The sequence below is a fragment of the Carettochelys insculpta genome, chromosome 3 (genome assembly GCF_033958435.1).
Source record: "Carettochelys insculpta isolate YL-2023 chromosome 3, ASM3395843v1, whole genome shotgun sequence".
Classification (NCBI taxonomy): Eukaryota; Metazoa; Chordata; order Testudines; family Carettochelyidae; genus Carettochelys; species Carettochelys insculpta.
The window spans coordinates 68,087,748-68,106,586 of record NC_134139.1 but is presented as its reverse complement, the minus strand read 5'-3'; the positions used below and the strand labels follow the sequence as shown (position 1 = coordinate 68,106,586).

General features: G+C 45.3%; 1 protein-coding gene across 3 annotated transcripts in view; it reads right to left on the bottom strand.

Annotated features, from left to right (window-relative positions):
• Positions 1-18,839, bottom strand: part of AKT3 (AKT serine/threonine kinase 3) — a 295,102-nt gene that overhangs the window by 128,367 nt on the left and 147,896 nt on the right. For all 3 annotated transcript variants that reach the window (XM_074990078.1, XM_074990079.1, XM_074990080.1), the window contains one exon: positions 14,298-14,423. In XM_074990078.1, coding sequence (XP_074846179.1) covers positions 14,298-14,423 — 126 coding nt within the window. The remainder of the gene's footprint in view (positions 1-14,297; positions 14,424-18,839) is intronic.

The following is an 18,839-nucleotide window of genomic DNA, read 5'->3' as shown; positions in this document are numbered from 1 at the left end:
CATATTGCAGTGGGGCAGCTGTCCCACTCCAACAAGAGATGGGTTAAAAGCAGGCCAAAGGGAAACTGTGCAAGCCCTTCCAATGAGAGAGAGGCTTATATAGAGCCAATCAAATGGTGGCTCGCTAGGACAGCAGTGATATAAGGAGCTGCCCAGCAGAGGAGAGGGTAGTTGGATTCTGATGAGGGAGAGTAAAGGACTGATTCCTAGAGGAAGAACCTTGGGTGTACAAGTTCTCGGCTGGCTCAGGGGAAAAAAATGAGAGGGGGAAGGGGGTTACAGCCTGATACCTGACAGGCTGCTGCCTTGACACAAAAGCCCAAGAAGGTATAAAGATCATGAGGAAGTAGCCTAGGAAACACTAAAGGCAGTTAAGGAGAGTGAAGGAGGGCAGGACAAGGTGGCTACTAACGTACCCTGGGCTGGATCTAGAGTAGTGGGAGGGTCTGGGTCCTCCCCTTCCCCATCACTCCTTGCCACCAACATACCTTGTCTATACAAACTACGGCTTGCCCCTGAGGCCAAAGGACTAGATTTTGGGGCTGCAGTTGGCCATGGTGGCAGATGTGAGACTGAGGCTGAGGCCTGTCCAGAAAGGGAGAAAACGGAGCAGTAGGCACTGGCAGAAAGCAGTGTCCTGAAGGGACGCCCCATTCCAAGGAGCAGCACGGTACTATGGAAACACAGCAAAAAGAGTGGAACAAACAAAGGGCAAAAGATGACTGAAGGTGGTGCACTCCATAAACTGTGCTAATTCCCAGTGTGACCATCAGGAGTTGCTGCAGTGGAGAGTCAACCCTGTTATACACATCTATTGCATACTGAGGGTCCACCGCTATGTTTGGATACTTTGAGCAGCTGTTGAGCTGATTTTTCCAACCAAGCCAGAAGAATAGCCTATCAGGTATTAGTTTTTCAAGGACTTAACTTAAATCCTTCACTGGTTTGTGTTCTTCATCAGAAGGAAAGGCATGGATTTGTCCCTTGAGAAACTTAGCTGAGGTGGTGTAGGAAAATCTCTGATGACAGGTTGAAACAGAAATCTGGTGCATGTTCTAAAATGCAGTAGAGGCCAGCCTCCTTTGGGTACAGTATACAGTTCAGGACAGGAGCTACCAAGTATTTCTACACTGCTATAAAAGACCTTCAGCAGAGTTACAGCTGGTCTGTGTCAACTGACTCAAGTGTATGGGGCCATAATGTTGCTGTGTAAAAGGTCTGGGCTCAGGCTAGAGACCACGCTCTGTGACCCTGCACGAAGGGTGGGGTTGGTCCTGCGTAAGTATTTCCACTTCTATTTTTAGTCATGCAGTCCAAATCATCCAAACCCAGTTCAGCTGACCAGAGCCCTGAGACTAGATTCCATGGATCTTTTTATCAGAATACAGACACATCCATAAGCCTTTGCAACCCACTGTACATAAAAATGTCCACAACACTATTGTGTTGCAAGTTTTCTGAATAGGACAGCATGTCAATTACTTCTGCACTCCACGGTCAGGACCCATTAGAAGCTTATCATCCATACCACCGGAGGCAGGTGAAAAAATTAAGACAAAGTTCTCTCAGCTGCTTGTAACAGGAAGTCTATAGATTGGAGCAGGGGACACAAGGACTGCCAAGGGAATGGTATCAAGTTCATGCGCCAGTGTTGTCTTGGCTACATCAATGGAAATTTTACCCTCTCTCTCTGGATCTTATCATGGGCAGGAGTCCATATAGAATCACTGGATCTGTGCAACAGGATGGTATTTGTGATACCCTGTTAGTGCCTACTCTGGATATCATTCTGGTCTGCACCCCTCTTTGTCCACAGTCTAACTGAGAGGTCATCATGCTCTTTGATTTTTTTTTTTTTCCACAACTACTGTACGTACCAGTTACCACTAAAATGCTGGGTGAAGTAGAAAAAGTCCTGAGTAAGAATCAAATACATCCTGTTTCTCCTGCAAGAGATTGCTGGCAGTAATGATCCACATATCTCTTTAGCTGCATCAGGCAGCCCCCGTGGATAAGCCATGAAATATAATCATTTGCTTTGAACTGAAAGATGTCAAATAAAAGATGCTTACTTTCATCTGGAATCTCAATAGCACTCAGCCAGAGCAGGAGAACCATCTTGGTTCAGCAGTTCCTGGAACTTCTTGTATGTTGATGACAAAGATGGTGGTGACTGAATAGTTTGGTATGATGCTTTTAGACCGTTTAGTGGGGGCGGGGGGCTTTGGTGCTGAAGCAGATCTTTGAGGGCAGTGTTATTACCTGGTCAATCAGTGACATGGCTGGAGGCTCTAGCACCTCACTAGTTAGATACACACTCAGCGTAAGTTGCTGGTCTCTGTGGGTCCCGGATATACAAGCCTTACAGAGTGAGCTCTGTATTGGGTTGTGGGCCTCACCCAAACACATCCCTCAATGAATGCATGTTCACTTACAAAAAAATGTAATTAAACTGAAGTAAAGGTTGCAGCTATATACTACCCATCCCACTTTTTTCTCTCATTGGCCATGTCTACACTAGCCAAAAACTTCGAAATGGCCATGCAAATGGCCATTTCGAAGTTTGCTAATGAAGCGCTGAAATACATATTCAGTGCCTCATTAGCATGCGGGCAGCCACAGCACTTCGAAATTGACGTGGCTTGCTGCCGCACAGCTCATCCAGATGGAGCTCCTTTTCTAAAGGACCCCAGCTACTTCGAAGTCCCCTTATTCCTATGAGCAGATGGGAATAAGGGGACTTCGAAGTAGCCGGGGTCCTTTCGAAAAGGAGCCCTGTCTGGATGAGCCACGCGGCAGCAAGCCACGTCAATTTCCAAGTGCTGCGGCCACCCACATGCTAATAAGGCGCTGAATATGTATTTCAGCGCTTCATTAGTAAACTTCAAAATGGCCGTTTGCATGGCCATTTCGAAGTTTTTGGCTAGTGTAGACATAGCCATTACGTTGCCACCTCAGTATTAAAAAAAAAAAATAAATAAATAATTTGTGCTAAAAGATGAACATTAAAACCTCTTACATTCTTTCTCATGCTGTGTTGATTTTATACATTTGCCGCATGTTTTTGATTTTTTTTCCCAGCAACTTAAATGGCTTGAAAACTTTTAAATTAAAGCTGGCATTTTTAAGTATTCACATGATCCTAGATGTTCAAGCTTTAGGGATAATGTCAAATATCATGAGTCCTGATGGGGGGCAGGGGAAACGTGAGACCTGGGAATGCTCTTTCTGGAAAATGGGACCTAAAAACCTACGGTGACCATCCGTTCCGTATTAGGCGGGACGGTCCCGTATTTGGTGTTCCTACTTATTTTTAAAAAGGGACTCACTGTCCATGTCTACACGAGCCCCAAACTTCAAAATGGCCACACAAATGGCCATTTTGAAGTTTACTAATGAAGCGCAGAAATGCATATTCAGCACTTCATTAGCATGCAGGCGGCAGCGGCACTTCGACACTGACACGCCTCGCCGCCGCGCGGCTCGTCCCCACGGGGCTCCTTTTCGAACGGACCCCGCCTACTTTGAAGTCCCCTTATTCCCATGAGCTGATGGAAATAAGGGGGCTTCAAAGTAGGCGGGGTCGTTTCAAAAAGGAGCCCCATTGGGACAAGATACGCGGCGGCGAGGCGCGTCAATTTCGAAGTGCAGCGGCCGCCCGCATGCTAATGAAGCGCTGAATATGCATTTCAGCGCTTCATTAGTAAACTTCAAAATGGCCATTTGCGTGGCCATTTCGAAGTTTGAGGCTTGTGTAGACGTAGCCACTGTCTTGTATTTGGGCCGTCCCCACACTGACCTTTTTCACCAGCAGCTTCGCAGGCACAGCTGCAGGCAGCAGTCTCTTCCCCAAGCCCCGGGGAAGTGGGGGAGCATGGGCAGCTGCTGCGTCCCCATCGCTTCCTCAGGGCTCTTGGGGAGGGCCAGAAGATGTGGCTTCCCCAGGGCTTGGGGAGCACTGGAGGCTGGTGCTTCCCCAGGGCTGTGGGGCAGGGCCGGCTGCTGCCACTTCCCTGGGCTCCTAGGGAGGACTGGGGGCTGCCACCTCTGCAGGGATCCTGGGAAGCACAGGCAGCTGCGGCTTCCCCAGGGATCCCAGGGGGCACTAGCAGCTACGGTTTCCCAGGACTCCTGGGGAGCACCAGCAGCTGCTGCCTCCTTCCCTGCTCCCCAGGGGTTGGTAAGGCCAGGAGGAGCTGCCCCTCCCCCCACTATCTCCCCAATATCTCCCTTTCCCATATTTGGGACAGGAACATATGGTCGCCCTATAAAAACCCCATACTAGAGAATGCTCAGTTAAGGTGAGTAAAAGCAAAAGCTGTGTTCTACCCCATGCCCCAACCTCCTCCTGCACCCAAATGCCCTCTCAGAGCCCATACCCTGTACGTCATGCTCCAAGCCCCAGCCCCTCCTGCACCCAAACTCCCTCCCAGACTTGAAACTCGCACCCTCTCCCCCATGCTAAACCTCTCAGCCCCAGCCAGGAGTCCTCTCCTCGGCTCCAAACCTCTCATCCCCAGCACCCTCACCTCCAGCCAGAACCCTCCCTCCACCAGCCAACTTGATTCCCCAGCCAGAATTCTCCCTCCTGCATCTTGAGCTTCTCATTCCTGGCCCCACCCTGAAGCCCACACCCACAGTCCAGATCCCATACCCTACCCACACCTCATCTGCCTACCTCAGCCTGGAGCCCACTCCAAAGTCTTAATTAACTAGAATTTTAACCCTCCATTGACCCAATATGCTGCCTAACAAAATGTTTGCACTAAATCCCAGAGGGAAAAATTGTCACTTAACTTTTGTAAATGTCATTCTCCAAGATGTGTTGCTTATGTCCATTCCAAATAGTGTGGGTACAAGCCACATGCACCATCACTGGAAAGTTCTTCCACTAGCAGCACTGTCGAGTTGGCTGTGGAGTGCCTACATGTGGCACCTGCACAGGGCTCTGCTGACCCTCCACTCCCTCAGTTCCTTCTTGCCTACTTTCTAACAGAAGGGAAGTGGGTGGCATTTGGAACGGACGTGAGCAAAATATCTCGAAGAACAACAGTTACAAAAGGGGTAAGTAACCATTTTTTCTTAGCTGACTGATTGCTCACGTTTTCCAATAGGGGATTTGCAAGCACTTTACCTGTAGGATCAGTCATAGGTCAATCTGCCATCTGTAGAACTGCTCTACCCAAAACTGCATTTTCCTGGGCCTGCTGGGTGATGGTGTGATATGCTGAAAATGTGTGGATGGAGGACCACATCGCTGCCCTGCAAATGTTCTGAATGGGAACTTGCATGAAGAACACCACCAAGGAGGCCTGTGCCCTCGTGGAGTGAGCAGTCAGGGTGAGAGCTGGGACCTTGGCTAGATCATAGCAGGTCCTAATGCAGGACATGATACAGGAAGAGAGACACTGGGCCAAGAAGGGCAGACCCCTCACCCATTCCACTGTCGCAGTAAGAAGTTGTGGCAATTTACGAAACAGTGTGGTGCATTCAACGCAGAAGGCTAGGATGTGCCCGGCATCTAGAGAATGAAGGCCCTATTCCCTAGAAGTGGCATGGGGTCTGGGGAAGAACACAGACAAAAAAATGTCCTAGTTAAGACAAAAAAGGCCAGTTGGGCATGGAGTTGCACCTTATCTTTGTAAAAAAGAAAAAAAAATGTGTATGGGGGATCAGAACTGTGGGCTTGAACCTGTGAAACCCACCTGGACGAGGTTATGATCACTAGGAAGTATACCTTGCAAGAGAGGTAGGGCAAGATGCACGTGAGCAGGGGCTCAAAAGGGGGCTGGATGAGGAACAGAATGAGGTCCCACTGAGCGAGAGGGCATTTGACCTGGCAGTATGCTATTTTCAACCCCATAAAGGAGGACCCTATTTGAGGCTGGCAAAAATGGATCTGTTTCCCACCCCTGGCTGGAAGGCCAAAATAGAAGCCAAGTAGACTTTGATGGATGAAAGAGCCCGCCCTTGGTGTTTCAGGTGCAAAAGGTAATCTAGGACAAAGAGCCTGGCCAGAACCTGAGGTCAAGTGCCCTTCTGGAGGCACCAGAGTGAAAACAGCTTCCAAACAGCTAAGTATGGTGTGCTGTTGGAGGGTTTTCTGCAGCTCAACAGGACCTTCCTAACTGAACAACTGCACTGAAGTTCCAGTGGGTTCAGCCACTGAGTCTCCAAGCCATGAGATGGAGGAACTGGAGACTGTGGTGCTGCAATCAGCCTAGTTCTCATTTGGGGTAGAGTTGGAGGACTACTGGTGTGTCCACTGAGTGGCTGAGCAGCGTCACGATCCAATGCTGCTGGGGTCCCGCCAGCACGATGAGGATGATGTTCACCTTACCCCACTGAATTTTGAGAAGGACTCTGTATTTGAGTGGGAAGGGACAGGATGCGCATAGCCAGTGATCAGACCATGGAGCATGAAAGGCATCTGTGGTTTTGAAAAGAACAGAAGCTGTAGCACTTTCTGTTGCTCCTCATTGCAACCAGGTCCATGGGGTGATATCATCTTCTCCATCTTCCAGGGGTAGGGTTATCTGACCTGAGGGACTGCTCATAGATGTTCAAGGAGCAGCTGATGGGGTCATCAAAAGTGTCCTAGGCCCCCAGCAAGTGAGAGGTTAGCAAGTGGATATTGTGGTTGACGCATAAGTCCTACAGATGGAAGGCTTCGGGAAAGAGGGGAGAGGAGTGAGCAGCACACTGTTTGTTTACATAGCACATCACAGCTATGTTTTACATCAGCACGGCAATGTACTGACCCTGTACATGATGAAAGAAGGTCTGGCAGGTAAGGTGAACCGCCCTGAGCTCCTTGACATTGACATGCAGGGAAAGTTCTGCCTGAGACTATAGCACCCCGAGTACTTAACCCAAACAGGTACAATCCCCAACCCATCTCCGAGGCATCCATGACCAAAGACACCGAGGACTGGGGGCTGATGAGGGGAACTCCCACACACACCTCTTGAGGCTGCAGCCACCAGTGCAGGGAATGGAAAACTTACATGAGAAGGGTGACCAGACTCTCCAATTGGTCCCTGTTAGGTCTGTGCACTGTGGCAAACCAAGGCTAAAGAGGCCACCGTGTACCCCAGGAGCCTTGTGCAGTTCCTGGTTGCAGTTGTAGGGAACCTATTGAAAGCATGAATGAGGTCTATGAAAGTGCCATTCAGGCAGGAATGTGTGTGTCAAGACCCTTGTGTGTGTCAAGTCTAGGCCCCCAATGAACTCTATTTTTTGAGCTGGGACCACTTGGCAACATTGATAATGAGCCTCTACTCAGCATATTTCACTATTGCTCGTTCCCAGGAACAGGTCCACCAGCAAGTAGACCAACCCTTGATAAGCCGGTTGTCAAGGTACAGGAAGACCTATATGTGAGGCTTGTGTAGAAAGGCTTCCACCACCACCATGAACTTCATAAACTTTCGCACTGCTGTGGAGCAGCTGAATGGGAGGATGGTGAGCTGACAGTAGCAGCCACTGACAACAAAGCTGAGAAGCCTCCGGTACATGAGAATTATGGAAGTATGAAAGTACACATCCTTCACATCAAGGGCGGAATACCAGTCTCCTTCATCTCAGGAGGGAATGACAGAGGACAGGGAGAACACACAGAACATGAGTTTTCTTATGAATACGTTCAGGTTTAGAAGATCTGTGATGGGCTTGAGCCCACCCTTGGCCTTGGACATAAGAAAATACCAGGAATAGAAACACCTGCCCATGAATTCCTGAGGGACTTCCTCTATTGCCCCCAAAGCAAGGAGCAACCATACCTCCTGATTGAGCAGCTGCTTTTGAGAAGAGTCCCTAAAGATAGGGAAGGCGCGGGGCAGGGATGAGAAGATAGAGGAGTGGATAGAATAACCCTCTCCTAACACGCTCATAAGTATCCAATGGTCTGAGGTAATATTGACCCAAGCACAATGTAAGTGGGACAGATGGTTGCCCAGTGAAGTCCATGAGAGAGTGAGGGAGGGAGAGTTGACCTGGTGTTCCATCCTCGGGCACACCATCCAAAGCTGAGTTTGAGGTCTGAGGGCTGCTTGAAATAGCGTGGGCCCAAGGAAGACTTCAAAGACACCTGCAGTGGTGGTTATTCCTTCCTTGCCTGTGTGAGTGGTCTTGCTGAGGAGGACCGTAGAAAAAACGGGAGGGGAGCTGTAGCCTAAATAGCTTCTGCTGAGGCACTAGTGTGTGTACACTGAGCAACTTGAGGGTTGCTTGGGAGTACTTTAGACCGTCCAGCCTGGCATCCATCTTGCCTGAGAACAAATCCGCACAGTCAAATGGGAGGTCTTGGATGGCAGTCTGGACCTCTGGTGAAGCCCAGGAACCTGGAGCCATGCTTTGCACTCCACAGCAATGGCCATGGCTATCAATTTACTGGCCAAATCTTCCAAGTTTTGTGCCTCCTAGGGGGTAGTATGGACCACCGTTTTGCCATCTTCCAGGACTGCCACAAATTCCTGGTGCAAGTCTGAAGGAAGCCGATCCTAGAACACGGTCAATGTCTTCCAATAGTTGCATGTATATTGGCTCCACAACACCTGCTGATTCAATATAAAAAGCTGGAGACCCCTGCAGAGTGGACCTCACAGCCAAAGAGGTGGAGCTTCTTCACATCCTTGCTCCCAGGAGCAGGCCCTGACTTTTCCTACTGTCCAGTTCCTACTGCTCCTTGTGACTGAGTGTTCGTATTGCTGCTGGAAAACAAAGTAACACCTTTCAACCCCTTTAGCCATTGGTGGAAAAAAGGCCAGGGTCTGCCACATCACAGAATAGGTCAACTATGTAGTTCTGATTAAGGGCAATGCCACCCTGGGCTACCTTCCAGGGCCACAATATTGACTCAGGGGACTATGTCTTCTACCACCTCCTCTGTAGGTATGTTAAGGCCGGGGACCTTCATATACCACAAAATGTTCTGATGTGCCTTAGCACTGGGGCAAGAGAGGAGGATATGCTCACAATCATCTGGTCCGGAGAAGAGAACGATGCCACCCTGGGAACAGGGTCCTCCTGACCCTCAGGGTCCCTGATGTTCCCAAAAATGCTGGCTGGGCGAGATGCCAGTGGCTCAGAGGCAGGCATGTCTGGGTACACAGGTCACCTGCACCAGAATAGGGTCCTTATGAGGATCCAAAGCAAGAGCATTGTTTGTAGGTGTCTGGCAAGCCAAGACCACTGACACCACCTGTGACACTGGGCCCTGATTTTAATGGCACGCCCAGGGCATCCAGAATGGCTACTGAACAGGAGCCTGCCATGGCAGACGGGGGTCAGGACACATCCTGTGCCAAGGGGAGTGTTCCAATGGTGGTGCCAAGGACAGGAGTGGGAAAAGTTCCAGCCACTGCAGAAAATGAAGGACTCTGCCTCAGACTCCGACATATATTTGCACCCAGACCATGGAGGTGCCATGACCGATAGAGCTGAAGAAGAGAGCTGAGGAGATGGGTAGTGGGGCTGAAACAGGGTAGGCTGCCTGTGCTGCCAAACTTAAGCCAGTGCCAGCATAAGTCCTGGAGTTGGTGCAAGAAGCTTTGGTTCCAAGAGCAGGGCTGCACCGTCGACTGTACTGCTAACTGGGTCAGTACTGGGACAGGCATCAAATAGTGCTCAACAGTCCATGCTGGTGACTGCACCAGACATGCACTGGAGTCAGTGATGTATGCTCTGTCATTTGAATCAGCTCCCTTGTAGCCTTGAAAGCCTCTGGCATGGAGGGGAGATCCAGGTCCTTCCTCCAGGATGTCCCACACCGGAGAGTCCAGTGAAACTGGATTTGACAGCTCCGCTCTTGGGACCCGAGTCAAGAGTGCCATGACACCACACTGTCCTTAAGGTGTCCCACCAAGGGATGCACTGATGTGCAGTGACAGCTAGTCTTTCTGGCTGTAGACTGTCCCTGCTCAACCTGGCCTTCTTGTGCAGCACTGGAGACTCAGAGCTGTCCTGAACTCAGGAACTAAAATTATGGACTGGGGACCAGTGCAGGTGCTCCTTAGGCTCCTCTTTATATGGTGCCAATGAGTCCTGCACTGAGGCTGTCACACTGTGTACCAAAGAGGTTGGGTCAGGCACCAAGGGTCTTGAGTCAATTCCACAAGTTGGAGTTTCAAGTGTTGATCTCTCTGTCCTGGGCTTGAAACTTCCAGACACACTGCACTCATCTGTTAAGTATCCTTCACCTAAGCACTTGAGGCAAGCCATGTACAGGTCCCCTCTGGGAACAGGCTTGCTACAAGTGCTGCAGTTCTTAAAGCCCTGCTGCATGACTTGTTAGGAAAACTGTACCAGAGAACAAAAGTGAAAACAGGTGGCGAGACCCCCAACAAGAACTATCTTGTCCCCCAACTATCTACTCCTTAACAATTAACAGCTAATTAAATGTCTACAAGAAAAAGTCAGCTAGAGTTGTCTTGCAGAGCAAGAGAACAAGTGCTCCAATGCCAGTCACTGCCAGTAAGAAGGATCTGAGGGGGGGAGTGTCCACAGGGCACTATAAACGGCACTATGCAGATGCCACTCCCAGACAACGCTGGAACACAGCCTTCCAAACAGGTACCACTAGGGAAAACCCTTCCAACAACAGTCATGTGGTGCACATGCACACCTACTGGAATGCATATGAGCAATCACTCTAAGGAAAGGTGTTTTTACAAGAAACAAAAAAATCACAAACTTAGAAAACCAGAAACTGCACAGTAAAAAGAACATTTCCCATACAAGATACCCAAAGATCTAAAATCTTCCTTTGAGAACAGGTAATAGGGAATGGGAACATCACAGCAGTCCATTTTGGGACACTCAGACACACACCCCAACAGGATCCCCAGTGTGGCCTTCATACCAAAACTGATATGGAAAGCTATCATCATACTAGACATATCTTGCTATCTCTTGTTGTTTCAGCTGCACAGGCACAGCATAACAGCAAGCAACATTTCAGGCATTTCTTAAAGTTGGGTGCTATGCTGACTGAGTTAGACAGTGGCTCACTTTGCAAAACCAAAGGCAAACTAAACACTTTTTAATTACAAAAAGTGTTACTGCTGTCATTAGTTCAGAAAGACAATATTCCAAAAGCATCAATCTAATGTCTTGCTTGCCCTGCATTTTTTCTCTGAAAATTTTTGTTGAGGAACATAGTGTTGCGTGGGCTTGTACCTTACGAGTCTATTGAGAACACAATCCCAAATTTGTGCTACAAATATTACCCCAGTCCCTGCACTGATATGCCAAGTTTACATCTGAATTAATTATTCAAATACATTCTCCAGAGATCTGAAAATTGGTCTTCAAACTTGCTACCTTACCTTTGGAATTGCTGGCACATAATATATCTAATGATTACTGCTCTTAGACCTAAATTAATTCTATTGCTCAAAAAAATTCTCTTTTCCCTCATTCCTTAAAAGACAGGTCTTTCCTTAATTGTAAATTAAAAAGAAAAAATCCACTGCTGTAACCTGTAGTTTCTCGTATTTTCAACATCTTAAAATCATATATACAATGAAAACTACCTTCTACTTCAAGTATAAAACATAAGAAAAGCAACACCACTTATCTGTTTAGTAAACAGTTTCAGAATTAATCCCTAACCCCTCTGCATTATTTACAGGGAAAACTGTCATTAAAAGATAATGCTCATTGTTAGAAAGTGTCTTCACTTTAACCACCTCTTTTAAAAACAAAAACAGAAAAAAAATAGACACCTCTGCTGAAGAGTGCCTTGTAAGCACAATCTTTCAAGGTATCAAAGGCAAATTCCAGTTGTTCTCAATTTTAGCCAAAACTCAAAGGTTCCTGTGAAGGAATACATTTCTCTCCAATTACTCTCTAGATAAAACAGAGGATGAAGGCAGACAGCCAATTTTCGAGCATTTATAGTTATGAACATACTGCGTGATTACTCCCATATTCATTGCATGCACAAAAGGTAATTTTTATCAGTAGGGCTCTGAAAGAGCACAAAAGCACTTATGGCGGCTAAACAGTGCAGTTGTTTACACAAAGTTATACTACAATAAGCTTTCATTTTTGTTTACACAACACAGGATCTGTTAATAATAAGCCAGTGAATAAAGCAGTCTCTTTTTGCTAGCCAGGCCCTTCCTTCTCTCTCCTCTTTCTTCCCCTCAGCCTAGTAGTAAAAGAAAACTTTTTGACATGATGTGTGTGCCTGATCATACAGGACAGCCAGAGTGCCTTGTTTTGTTCAGAAAGCACAGGTTTTCTAAAAAACAGGAATCTTTTCTAATATGAAGTGAGACTTTAGGACCTTGCCTATAAACTGAAGTTGCACTGGTTTAAGGAAAAGCCCCACCCTGTGCTAGGGCCTGGGCTCCAGTGTAAGACTGTTTGTGTTGTTATCCCACCAGGCACCAGGTCCTGGGACTGCCCCGCCTTGCACCAGGGTGTGGGCTCCTTTTTGGATGTTTGCTGCCACACCCTAAGCTAGAGCCTGAGCCTCCTAAGACTGTGGGTTTGTTGCCCCGCCCTGAGCCGGGGCTGGGGCCTTCTAAGACTGGGTGTTTTGCTGCCTGCCCTCAACTAGGGGCCCGGGCATATTGGAAGCATATGTGTGCTGCCCCGAACAGAGCTAATTTTCCCCCAGGGCCCACCTCAGGTAAGGCCAGGTCTCCGAACTTTTGCCCCTCACTCACCTGAGGCAAGGTAAGCTAAAAAACTAGTGACTTGAGGGTTGTTGTGGTGCCTGTGGCAGTGAGGCAGAGTGGCCACCCACTGATCCAGAAGGGGAAGAACACTTCTGGGAGTCCAAACCAGCTACTGGCTGCCTTTTAAAAAAGTTCTATTAAAAAACTGGAAATCAAGATGTCCCCATTTTATCCACTGGATGCATTCTTCATAACCTTGCTGGTACATATAAACTGTTTGATTGCTTGGAACTACTAATTACCCTGAGTGGAGAGCTGATTACCTGATTACCCAAGAAGTTAATCCTTTTGCTTGATTTTGTGCCATTTGACAGGCTGGATAATTCTCAATTAATTACTTTGAGTTTTCAAGCGATTTTATAGATATTAATGGGAAAAGGAAAAAGAGTGGGAGATTCTTCACACAGGTAAAGTTTTCCTACTGTGGTAAGATGAGGGCCTAAAACATAAGTTGCAGGCCAGAGGCCTGGGCAACAATGGTCAAGATTTTGCAAACGTAAAGCAAAGTTAAGCTATGACCAGGAGGCAGGCCTGGCTCACAGAATTTGGCACAAACATGGCTGATGGTGCACAAACTCTAAGCAGTGCTAGGCACAGGCTGCATGCACTTTCCAGAAGGATGGTAACAACACCTTATTAAGAATTGTCTCAGTACCAACATACTCCCCACAAATATCACAGACATACCAACTGGTTCAGGACAGGGTCTAAAATGACAATATGATGAATAAAGATGTTTTCATTGAACCAACAGGTGAAAGGGAATGGATGGTATCCAGGTAATGTTGGGGGGTGGCAATTTGATATGTCAGGACTGTTGTGTAGACTGTTTGTTAATAAGTATCTTGGAAGGACTATCTTTGTCCTAGGAGACAATGGAGAATCCTGCTGTTGACTGAGCTGATCCCTTCGTAGCGGGTACATATGCACAGTTGTTCAGTAGAAACTGCTGACAATTATTATGGCGCTTCATTTGACCATAAACCTAGATTAGGTGCCTTTGATCATCATTTGATGTTGTGGTCTTTGAGAACTGTCTTGGAGTCTCCTATACTTGCTACCCGTGTGAAGTCAGTGCAGCAGACAAGGGGAGCACACACCTGCAGCTGAATGATTATCATCCGTGGACGGAGCAGACAGCTGTCGGAGAACCACACCTGTGACTTCTGACCACGCCTACAGAAGTACATCTCATGACTGTCATTTGTCTAATTTGCTTTTTCATCAAGGTTACAAATAACGAAAAAACTTCAATTAGAAACGCTGAAAAACCTAATATTTGGTAGAATTTCAGTGGTATTCCCAAAGATGGCCTAAGATTTGACTTGAACCATGATGGAACAACCTTGACTCATAGCATTAAACTTTTAGGCTTGATAGAGAATTTCTAAATTGCTCATATAAGTGTAATGTAGGAAATATGCATCAACATGCTACAAGTTAACATTTTAAATTGAATGATAATATACAGTCCCTCTTTACATAAACATACTATCATGTGATCTAAAATATTTTGATACTGTAAATATATTTTAAAATAACATGATGTGCAAATATTTTAACATTTTTATAGCGATTTTAAAACTGTGGGTACAAATGAAGACTTACTTGCCACTGAAAAGTTGTTGAGAGGATATGGCAGATCTACATCTTGGGGTTTCTCCTTATACCCTATGAAAGAACCATCTGTCTTCAATAGGAAATATCTTGGCCGCCAATTCTTGATATATTCTCCTATATTAAAAAAAATACATTAATATAAAAGATATGATATGAGGTTCAATACAGCACCAGTGCCCAACAAATTACAGTGTTAAAATCTTCTTGGACTGTTTTCTTCATTTAAGAGAGAAAATATCACACTCCTGTACAGACTGTACCTTACGTCTCTTGAGATTCATTCAATAATACACAGAGTTGCAAAACCTTACACCTAGATCACACACACTACTTTTAAAACACTGACTTCCTAAATGTTGTAAAATGAAATGAATCATAAAGAAACAGCATGTTCTGTTTATTACATTGTGGCAAAATCTAGGGCCAAGAAGGTAAAAATGGATCTTCTCTCTTATAAACATTGATTGTATATTACCTTCCTAAAACTTATCTACCATGCAAAGACCCAGTGCAAAATCCACCACAAGACTAAAAATAAAACAGAAGATGAGAATTGCCAAATACATACACCAGGAAAAGAGGAAAGCACACATGCTGTGTAAAATCTTATTGAGATCAAAGAGCTGTTAAAAACTGCTTTTAAATTTAAGCCATGCGCTGGAAAGATCATCTAAAGCAGTTTCAAATGAATTAGACAGTTTCACTGATTACCAGAAATGCTGTAAATCATAAGCTCTCAGTTACTAAATCCTATTACCACCTTCTTCCACTGACGTGTGCTGAACATTTTCCACAAAGAATGTAAATCAGTCTTCAGAGCAAACCAACTAAGTGTGCACTTTATGCAGCTAGAGAAGTGAGCAAAATTTAAACACATACAGTTGTGATATTAAGAGAGACAATCAACAGGGAATGTATCAGTTGGCTTGTACTGCAATTCCAAGAACTACTGACTACTGAAATGGTACCCATCTCCTTCACAGAAGCGTGGGTAAGAAAACTGTAAAATTAGCTGCCAAGTGAAAGTAACTGTAGAATGGAACTTTATTTTGTAAAAAATTAGTAAAACAAATAATTTACATGCATTACTGGATTAAAATATGGAAAAATCAATCTTCTCCAATAAGTCAAAATGGTCTGAATCATAAATTCTAAAATCAAAAAAGTGTCTAATTTCAAACATTTTGAAGAATTTTGGAGACCTGTTTTATCTAGATGATTGATACAATATTTCAGGAATAAACAGACTATGTGTCCATCTCAGTCAGTGGTATCCAAAAGAAATTTAACGATTGCCGCAGCCCCACAGCCCTCAGAGCCAGACACCCTCCCCCACACCCTGCGCAAACTGCCAGTGACTCCCTGGAGCCACCATGCAAGATGCCCTGAGACTGGAAGGGCCACCGCATGAAGTGCCCTGCAGCCGATCGAGGTGCGTGGCTGGAGGCACATGCCGCAAGGTGCCCCGTCGCCAATGGAGAAGCACAGTGCAAGTTGCCTTAGGCCTGGAGGCGCATGGCGTGAGGTGCCCCGCCACCAATGGAGACGCATGGCACAAGGAGCCCTATGGTTGGAGATGCATGTGAGCTGCCCCACTGCCACTGGAGGCGTGCAACGTGAGGTGCCCCACCACCACTAGAGGTGCACAGTGTGAGGTGCCCTGCTGCTGCTGGAGGTGCAGGGCACAAGGGCCCCAACGCTGCTGGAGGTGTGTAGCTGGAGAAGGTGCATGGAGCAAGATGCCCTGGTGCCACTGGATGCATGAGGTGCCCCACTGCTGCTGGAAGAGCACAGCTGGAGGCATGGCAGTGTAAGGTGCCCTGTGGCAGCTGGAGGCGTGTGATGCAAGGTGCTCTTCTGCTGGAGCTCCCACCTGGGGCCATGCCTGGAGCCACATCACAAGCCGCAGGAGGAGCCATTCCCATTGCTACCACCATGTGCTTGTCCCACCAAGTAGTGGGGCGCGTGTGCAGAGCGGGCAGAGGGCACTCAACGTGTGCGGCTCTAATGAGCCACTTTGCCACATGGCAGTGTCCAAGTTGCCACACGTGGCAAATGGGACACATATTGGACACTGCAGATGTAAGTAATTCACAGATCGGCTTTACTGATCAACCAATGATGATGTGTAGTCTACTCTGAGCCACTTCTGTAAAACTTCTCTGTTGGGGGTTTCATGAATCATTTTCCCTGTTACTTACATATAATAGACCAGTGCTGAACAGCATGGTTTTGTCTTAAGTTTCAATCCCAATATAATAGCCTATGGTAATAGCCAGATGCAGAACATGCAGTTCCAAAAGCATTATACAATACATCACAACTTCTCCAGTGTTGCACACCATGGATGTAATGTACATTAACATGCATGGTTCATATTGATGAATCATACCCAAAATTTGCTTTTTCAGGGCTGTTCCCCGCAAAAAGAAAGTTAATATAACAGGTGCACTGAAGGATGTCTCTTCTCTTGGAATGATCAATGCTGCCATAACAAAACAGGCCTGGACTAAGGCTACTGAACACGCAATGTGTTTAGGTTAATATATTTATAGGCATTCCTTTGTTTACTTGGTAATTTTTAATTCATGGATACCATGCCCAGAGAAATGGATGCATGACAACGCTTGCACTTCAGAAATCAGAAGAATAAAACAACACACTGGTTAACATTTCCCTTCATTGCTGAAAGAGCTTAATAGCTATCAAGATACACTCATTTTCCTCTGCTTAATTTATAAAATGGTCTCTTCTGAATTCTCCAATTATTTTAAGATTAAAAAAGCTTCTCACTGTATGTTTCTTAAAAGAGACCAGTGTTCACATGAAGACTAAATTCTCAACATGAGAAACATTCATACACTTCATATCATGTGAGATTTCAAAGGGAGACAAACTCTCTCATGACTTCCAGATGGCCTACCAGTATTTCAACTTTAAGTTTTTGTTTTTCAGCAATAAATATATGTTCATATGTAAACATCATTTAAAGACTATTATATTACTAAAGAAGGAGCTAATACAAATAAGTCTTAGCAAATATATATTGTTCAGAATGGAATATATGTCAACCAAGTACTTTGAACATAAAAGAACTTCAAAAGACTTTTTAATGTAAGTTTGTATAGTCAAGTGATAAAATTAGAATAAAGGATTTTGTGAAAGAAGAGAAGTCCACACAGACTAACCAGCAGAAAAGATGGTCTGACAATTTAATGAAATGCAATCTTGGAGGTAGTTAAAATAGCAGCAGTTTTCCTGTAGTGAATTATTCTGTTTGTACCCAGCTTCCTGCTGGGTTAATGTAAGCTAAATTATTATTTTGCTTAAATTTACGCCCTTCTGAATTGGAAAACATGATCTCCTAGAATCTGCTTACTAGACAAGGAAGAGATGTCTAATTTTACACACTGCAACAAAGTAAAGCAAGTTATTTATGCATCTTTTTAACTCTGATCAAAGTATGTAAAGTTATTACAGAATAATGGGACTTTCACATACAAGAAAAATTCTGTAACCCAGATATGGCATCAAACATTCAGAATAAAATGAAAATAAAAGTCTATCTTTGACAAAGGCACAAAAAAAATTCTGAAAGAGTTCCACAAGGAGGGGTAGTCATGTTAGTCTGTAGCTTCACAAAAGCAAGCAGTCCTGTAGCACCTTAAAGACTAACAGATTTATTTAATTAGGTAATGGGCTTTAGCAGGTAAGACATAGTTCTGAAAATGTGAAAGCTCACATCCACAAAAGCTCATTATCTAATAAAGAATTATGTTAGCCTTTAAACTGCTATGGGACTGCCCGTTTTTTTTGACAAGGAATATGGTACAACGCTGGAATAGAAAACCGCTGTGTAGATATTTGGGCTCAAATTGGAGCCCAGACTTGTGAACCCTAGCTCCTTGAGGGTTTGGACTGCAGCCAGAGCCTAACAAAGCCATTTTACAGCCACAAAGCCCAAGTTTTACAAGCCTGAGTCTGTAGAGCCAGGGTTTAATTGCTGAATACACATATCCACAGGATTATGAGAACAAAGTGCTGAACTGGTCTCACCTGACATTCTTTATTTATCATCAACACCCAATGTAGTAAACACACCACCAATGAAAGGGTTTTATATGACTATTTCTTAAGCAAGTAAATAGCATCGGTGCCCTGCCTTCAGGGTATATATTTTTCTGTTTTGTTTTGTTTTTTTAAGATAAGGAGTTTGTTGTAGTGATTTAATGCTCATAATTTTGATATTTTGGTGAAGAGCTTTGTTTGGAGAGGTCTGTGAAACCAGACAACAAACGTCAGTTTGTTCATGCTTACATAAAATAAATCAGTTATGTCTTTGAAATTTACCTGAGGTGTCCAACTATATTTTTAAACACACTCACCTTCCATCATTAACTTGCATTTATAATCTTAAGAAAATGGAAATTCAGCACATATTTTGAGAATTACTCATTCAAAAATACCCAATTAATTTTAGTGCTGTAGAATCACAGTAAGTATTAAGACAAATAGTCATCTTTGCAACAG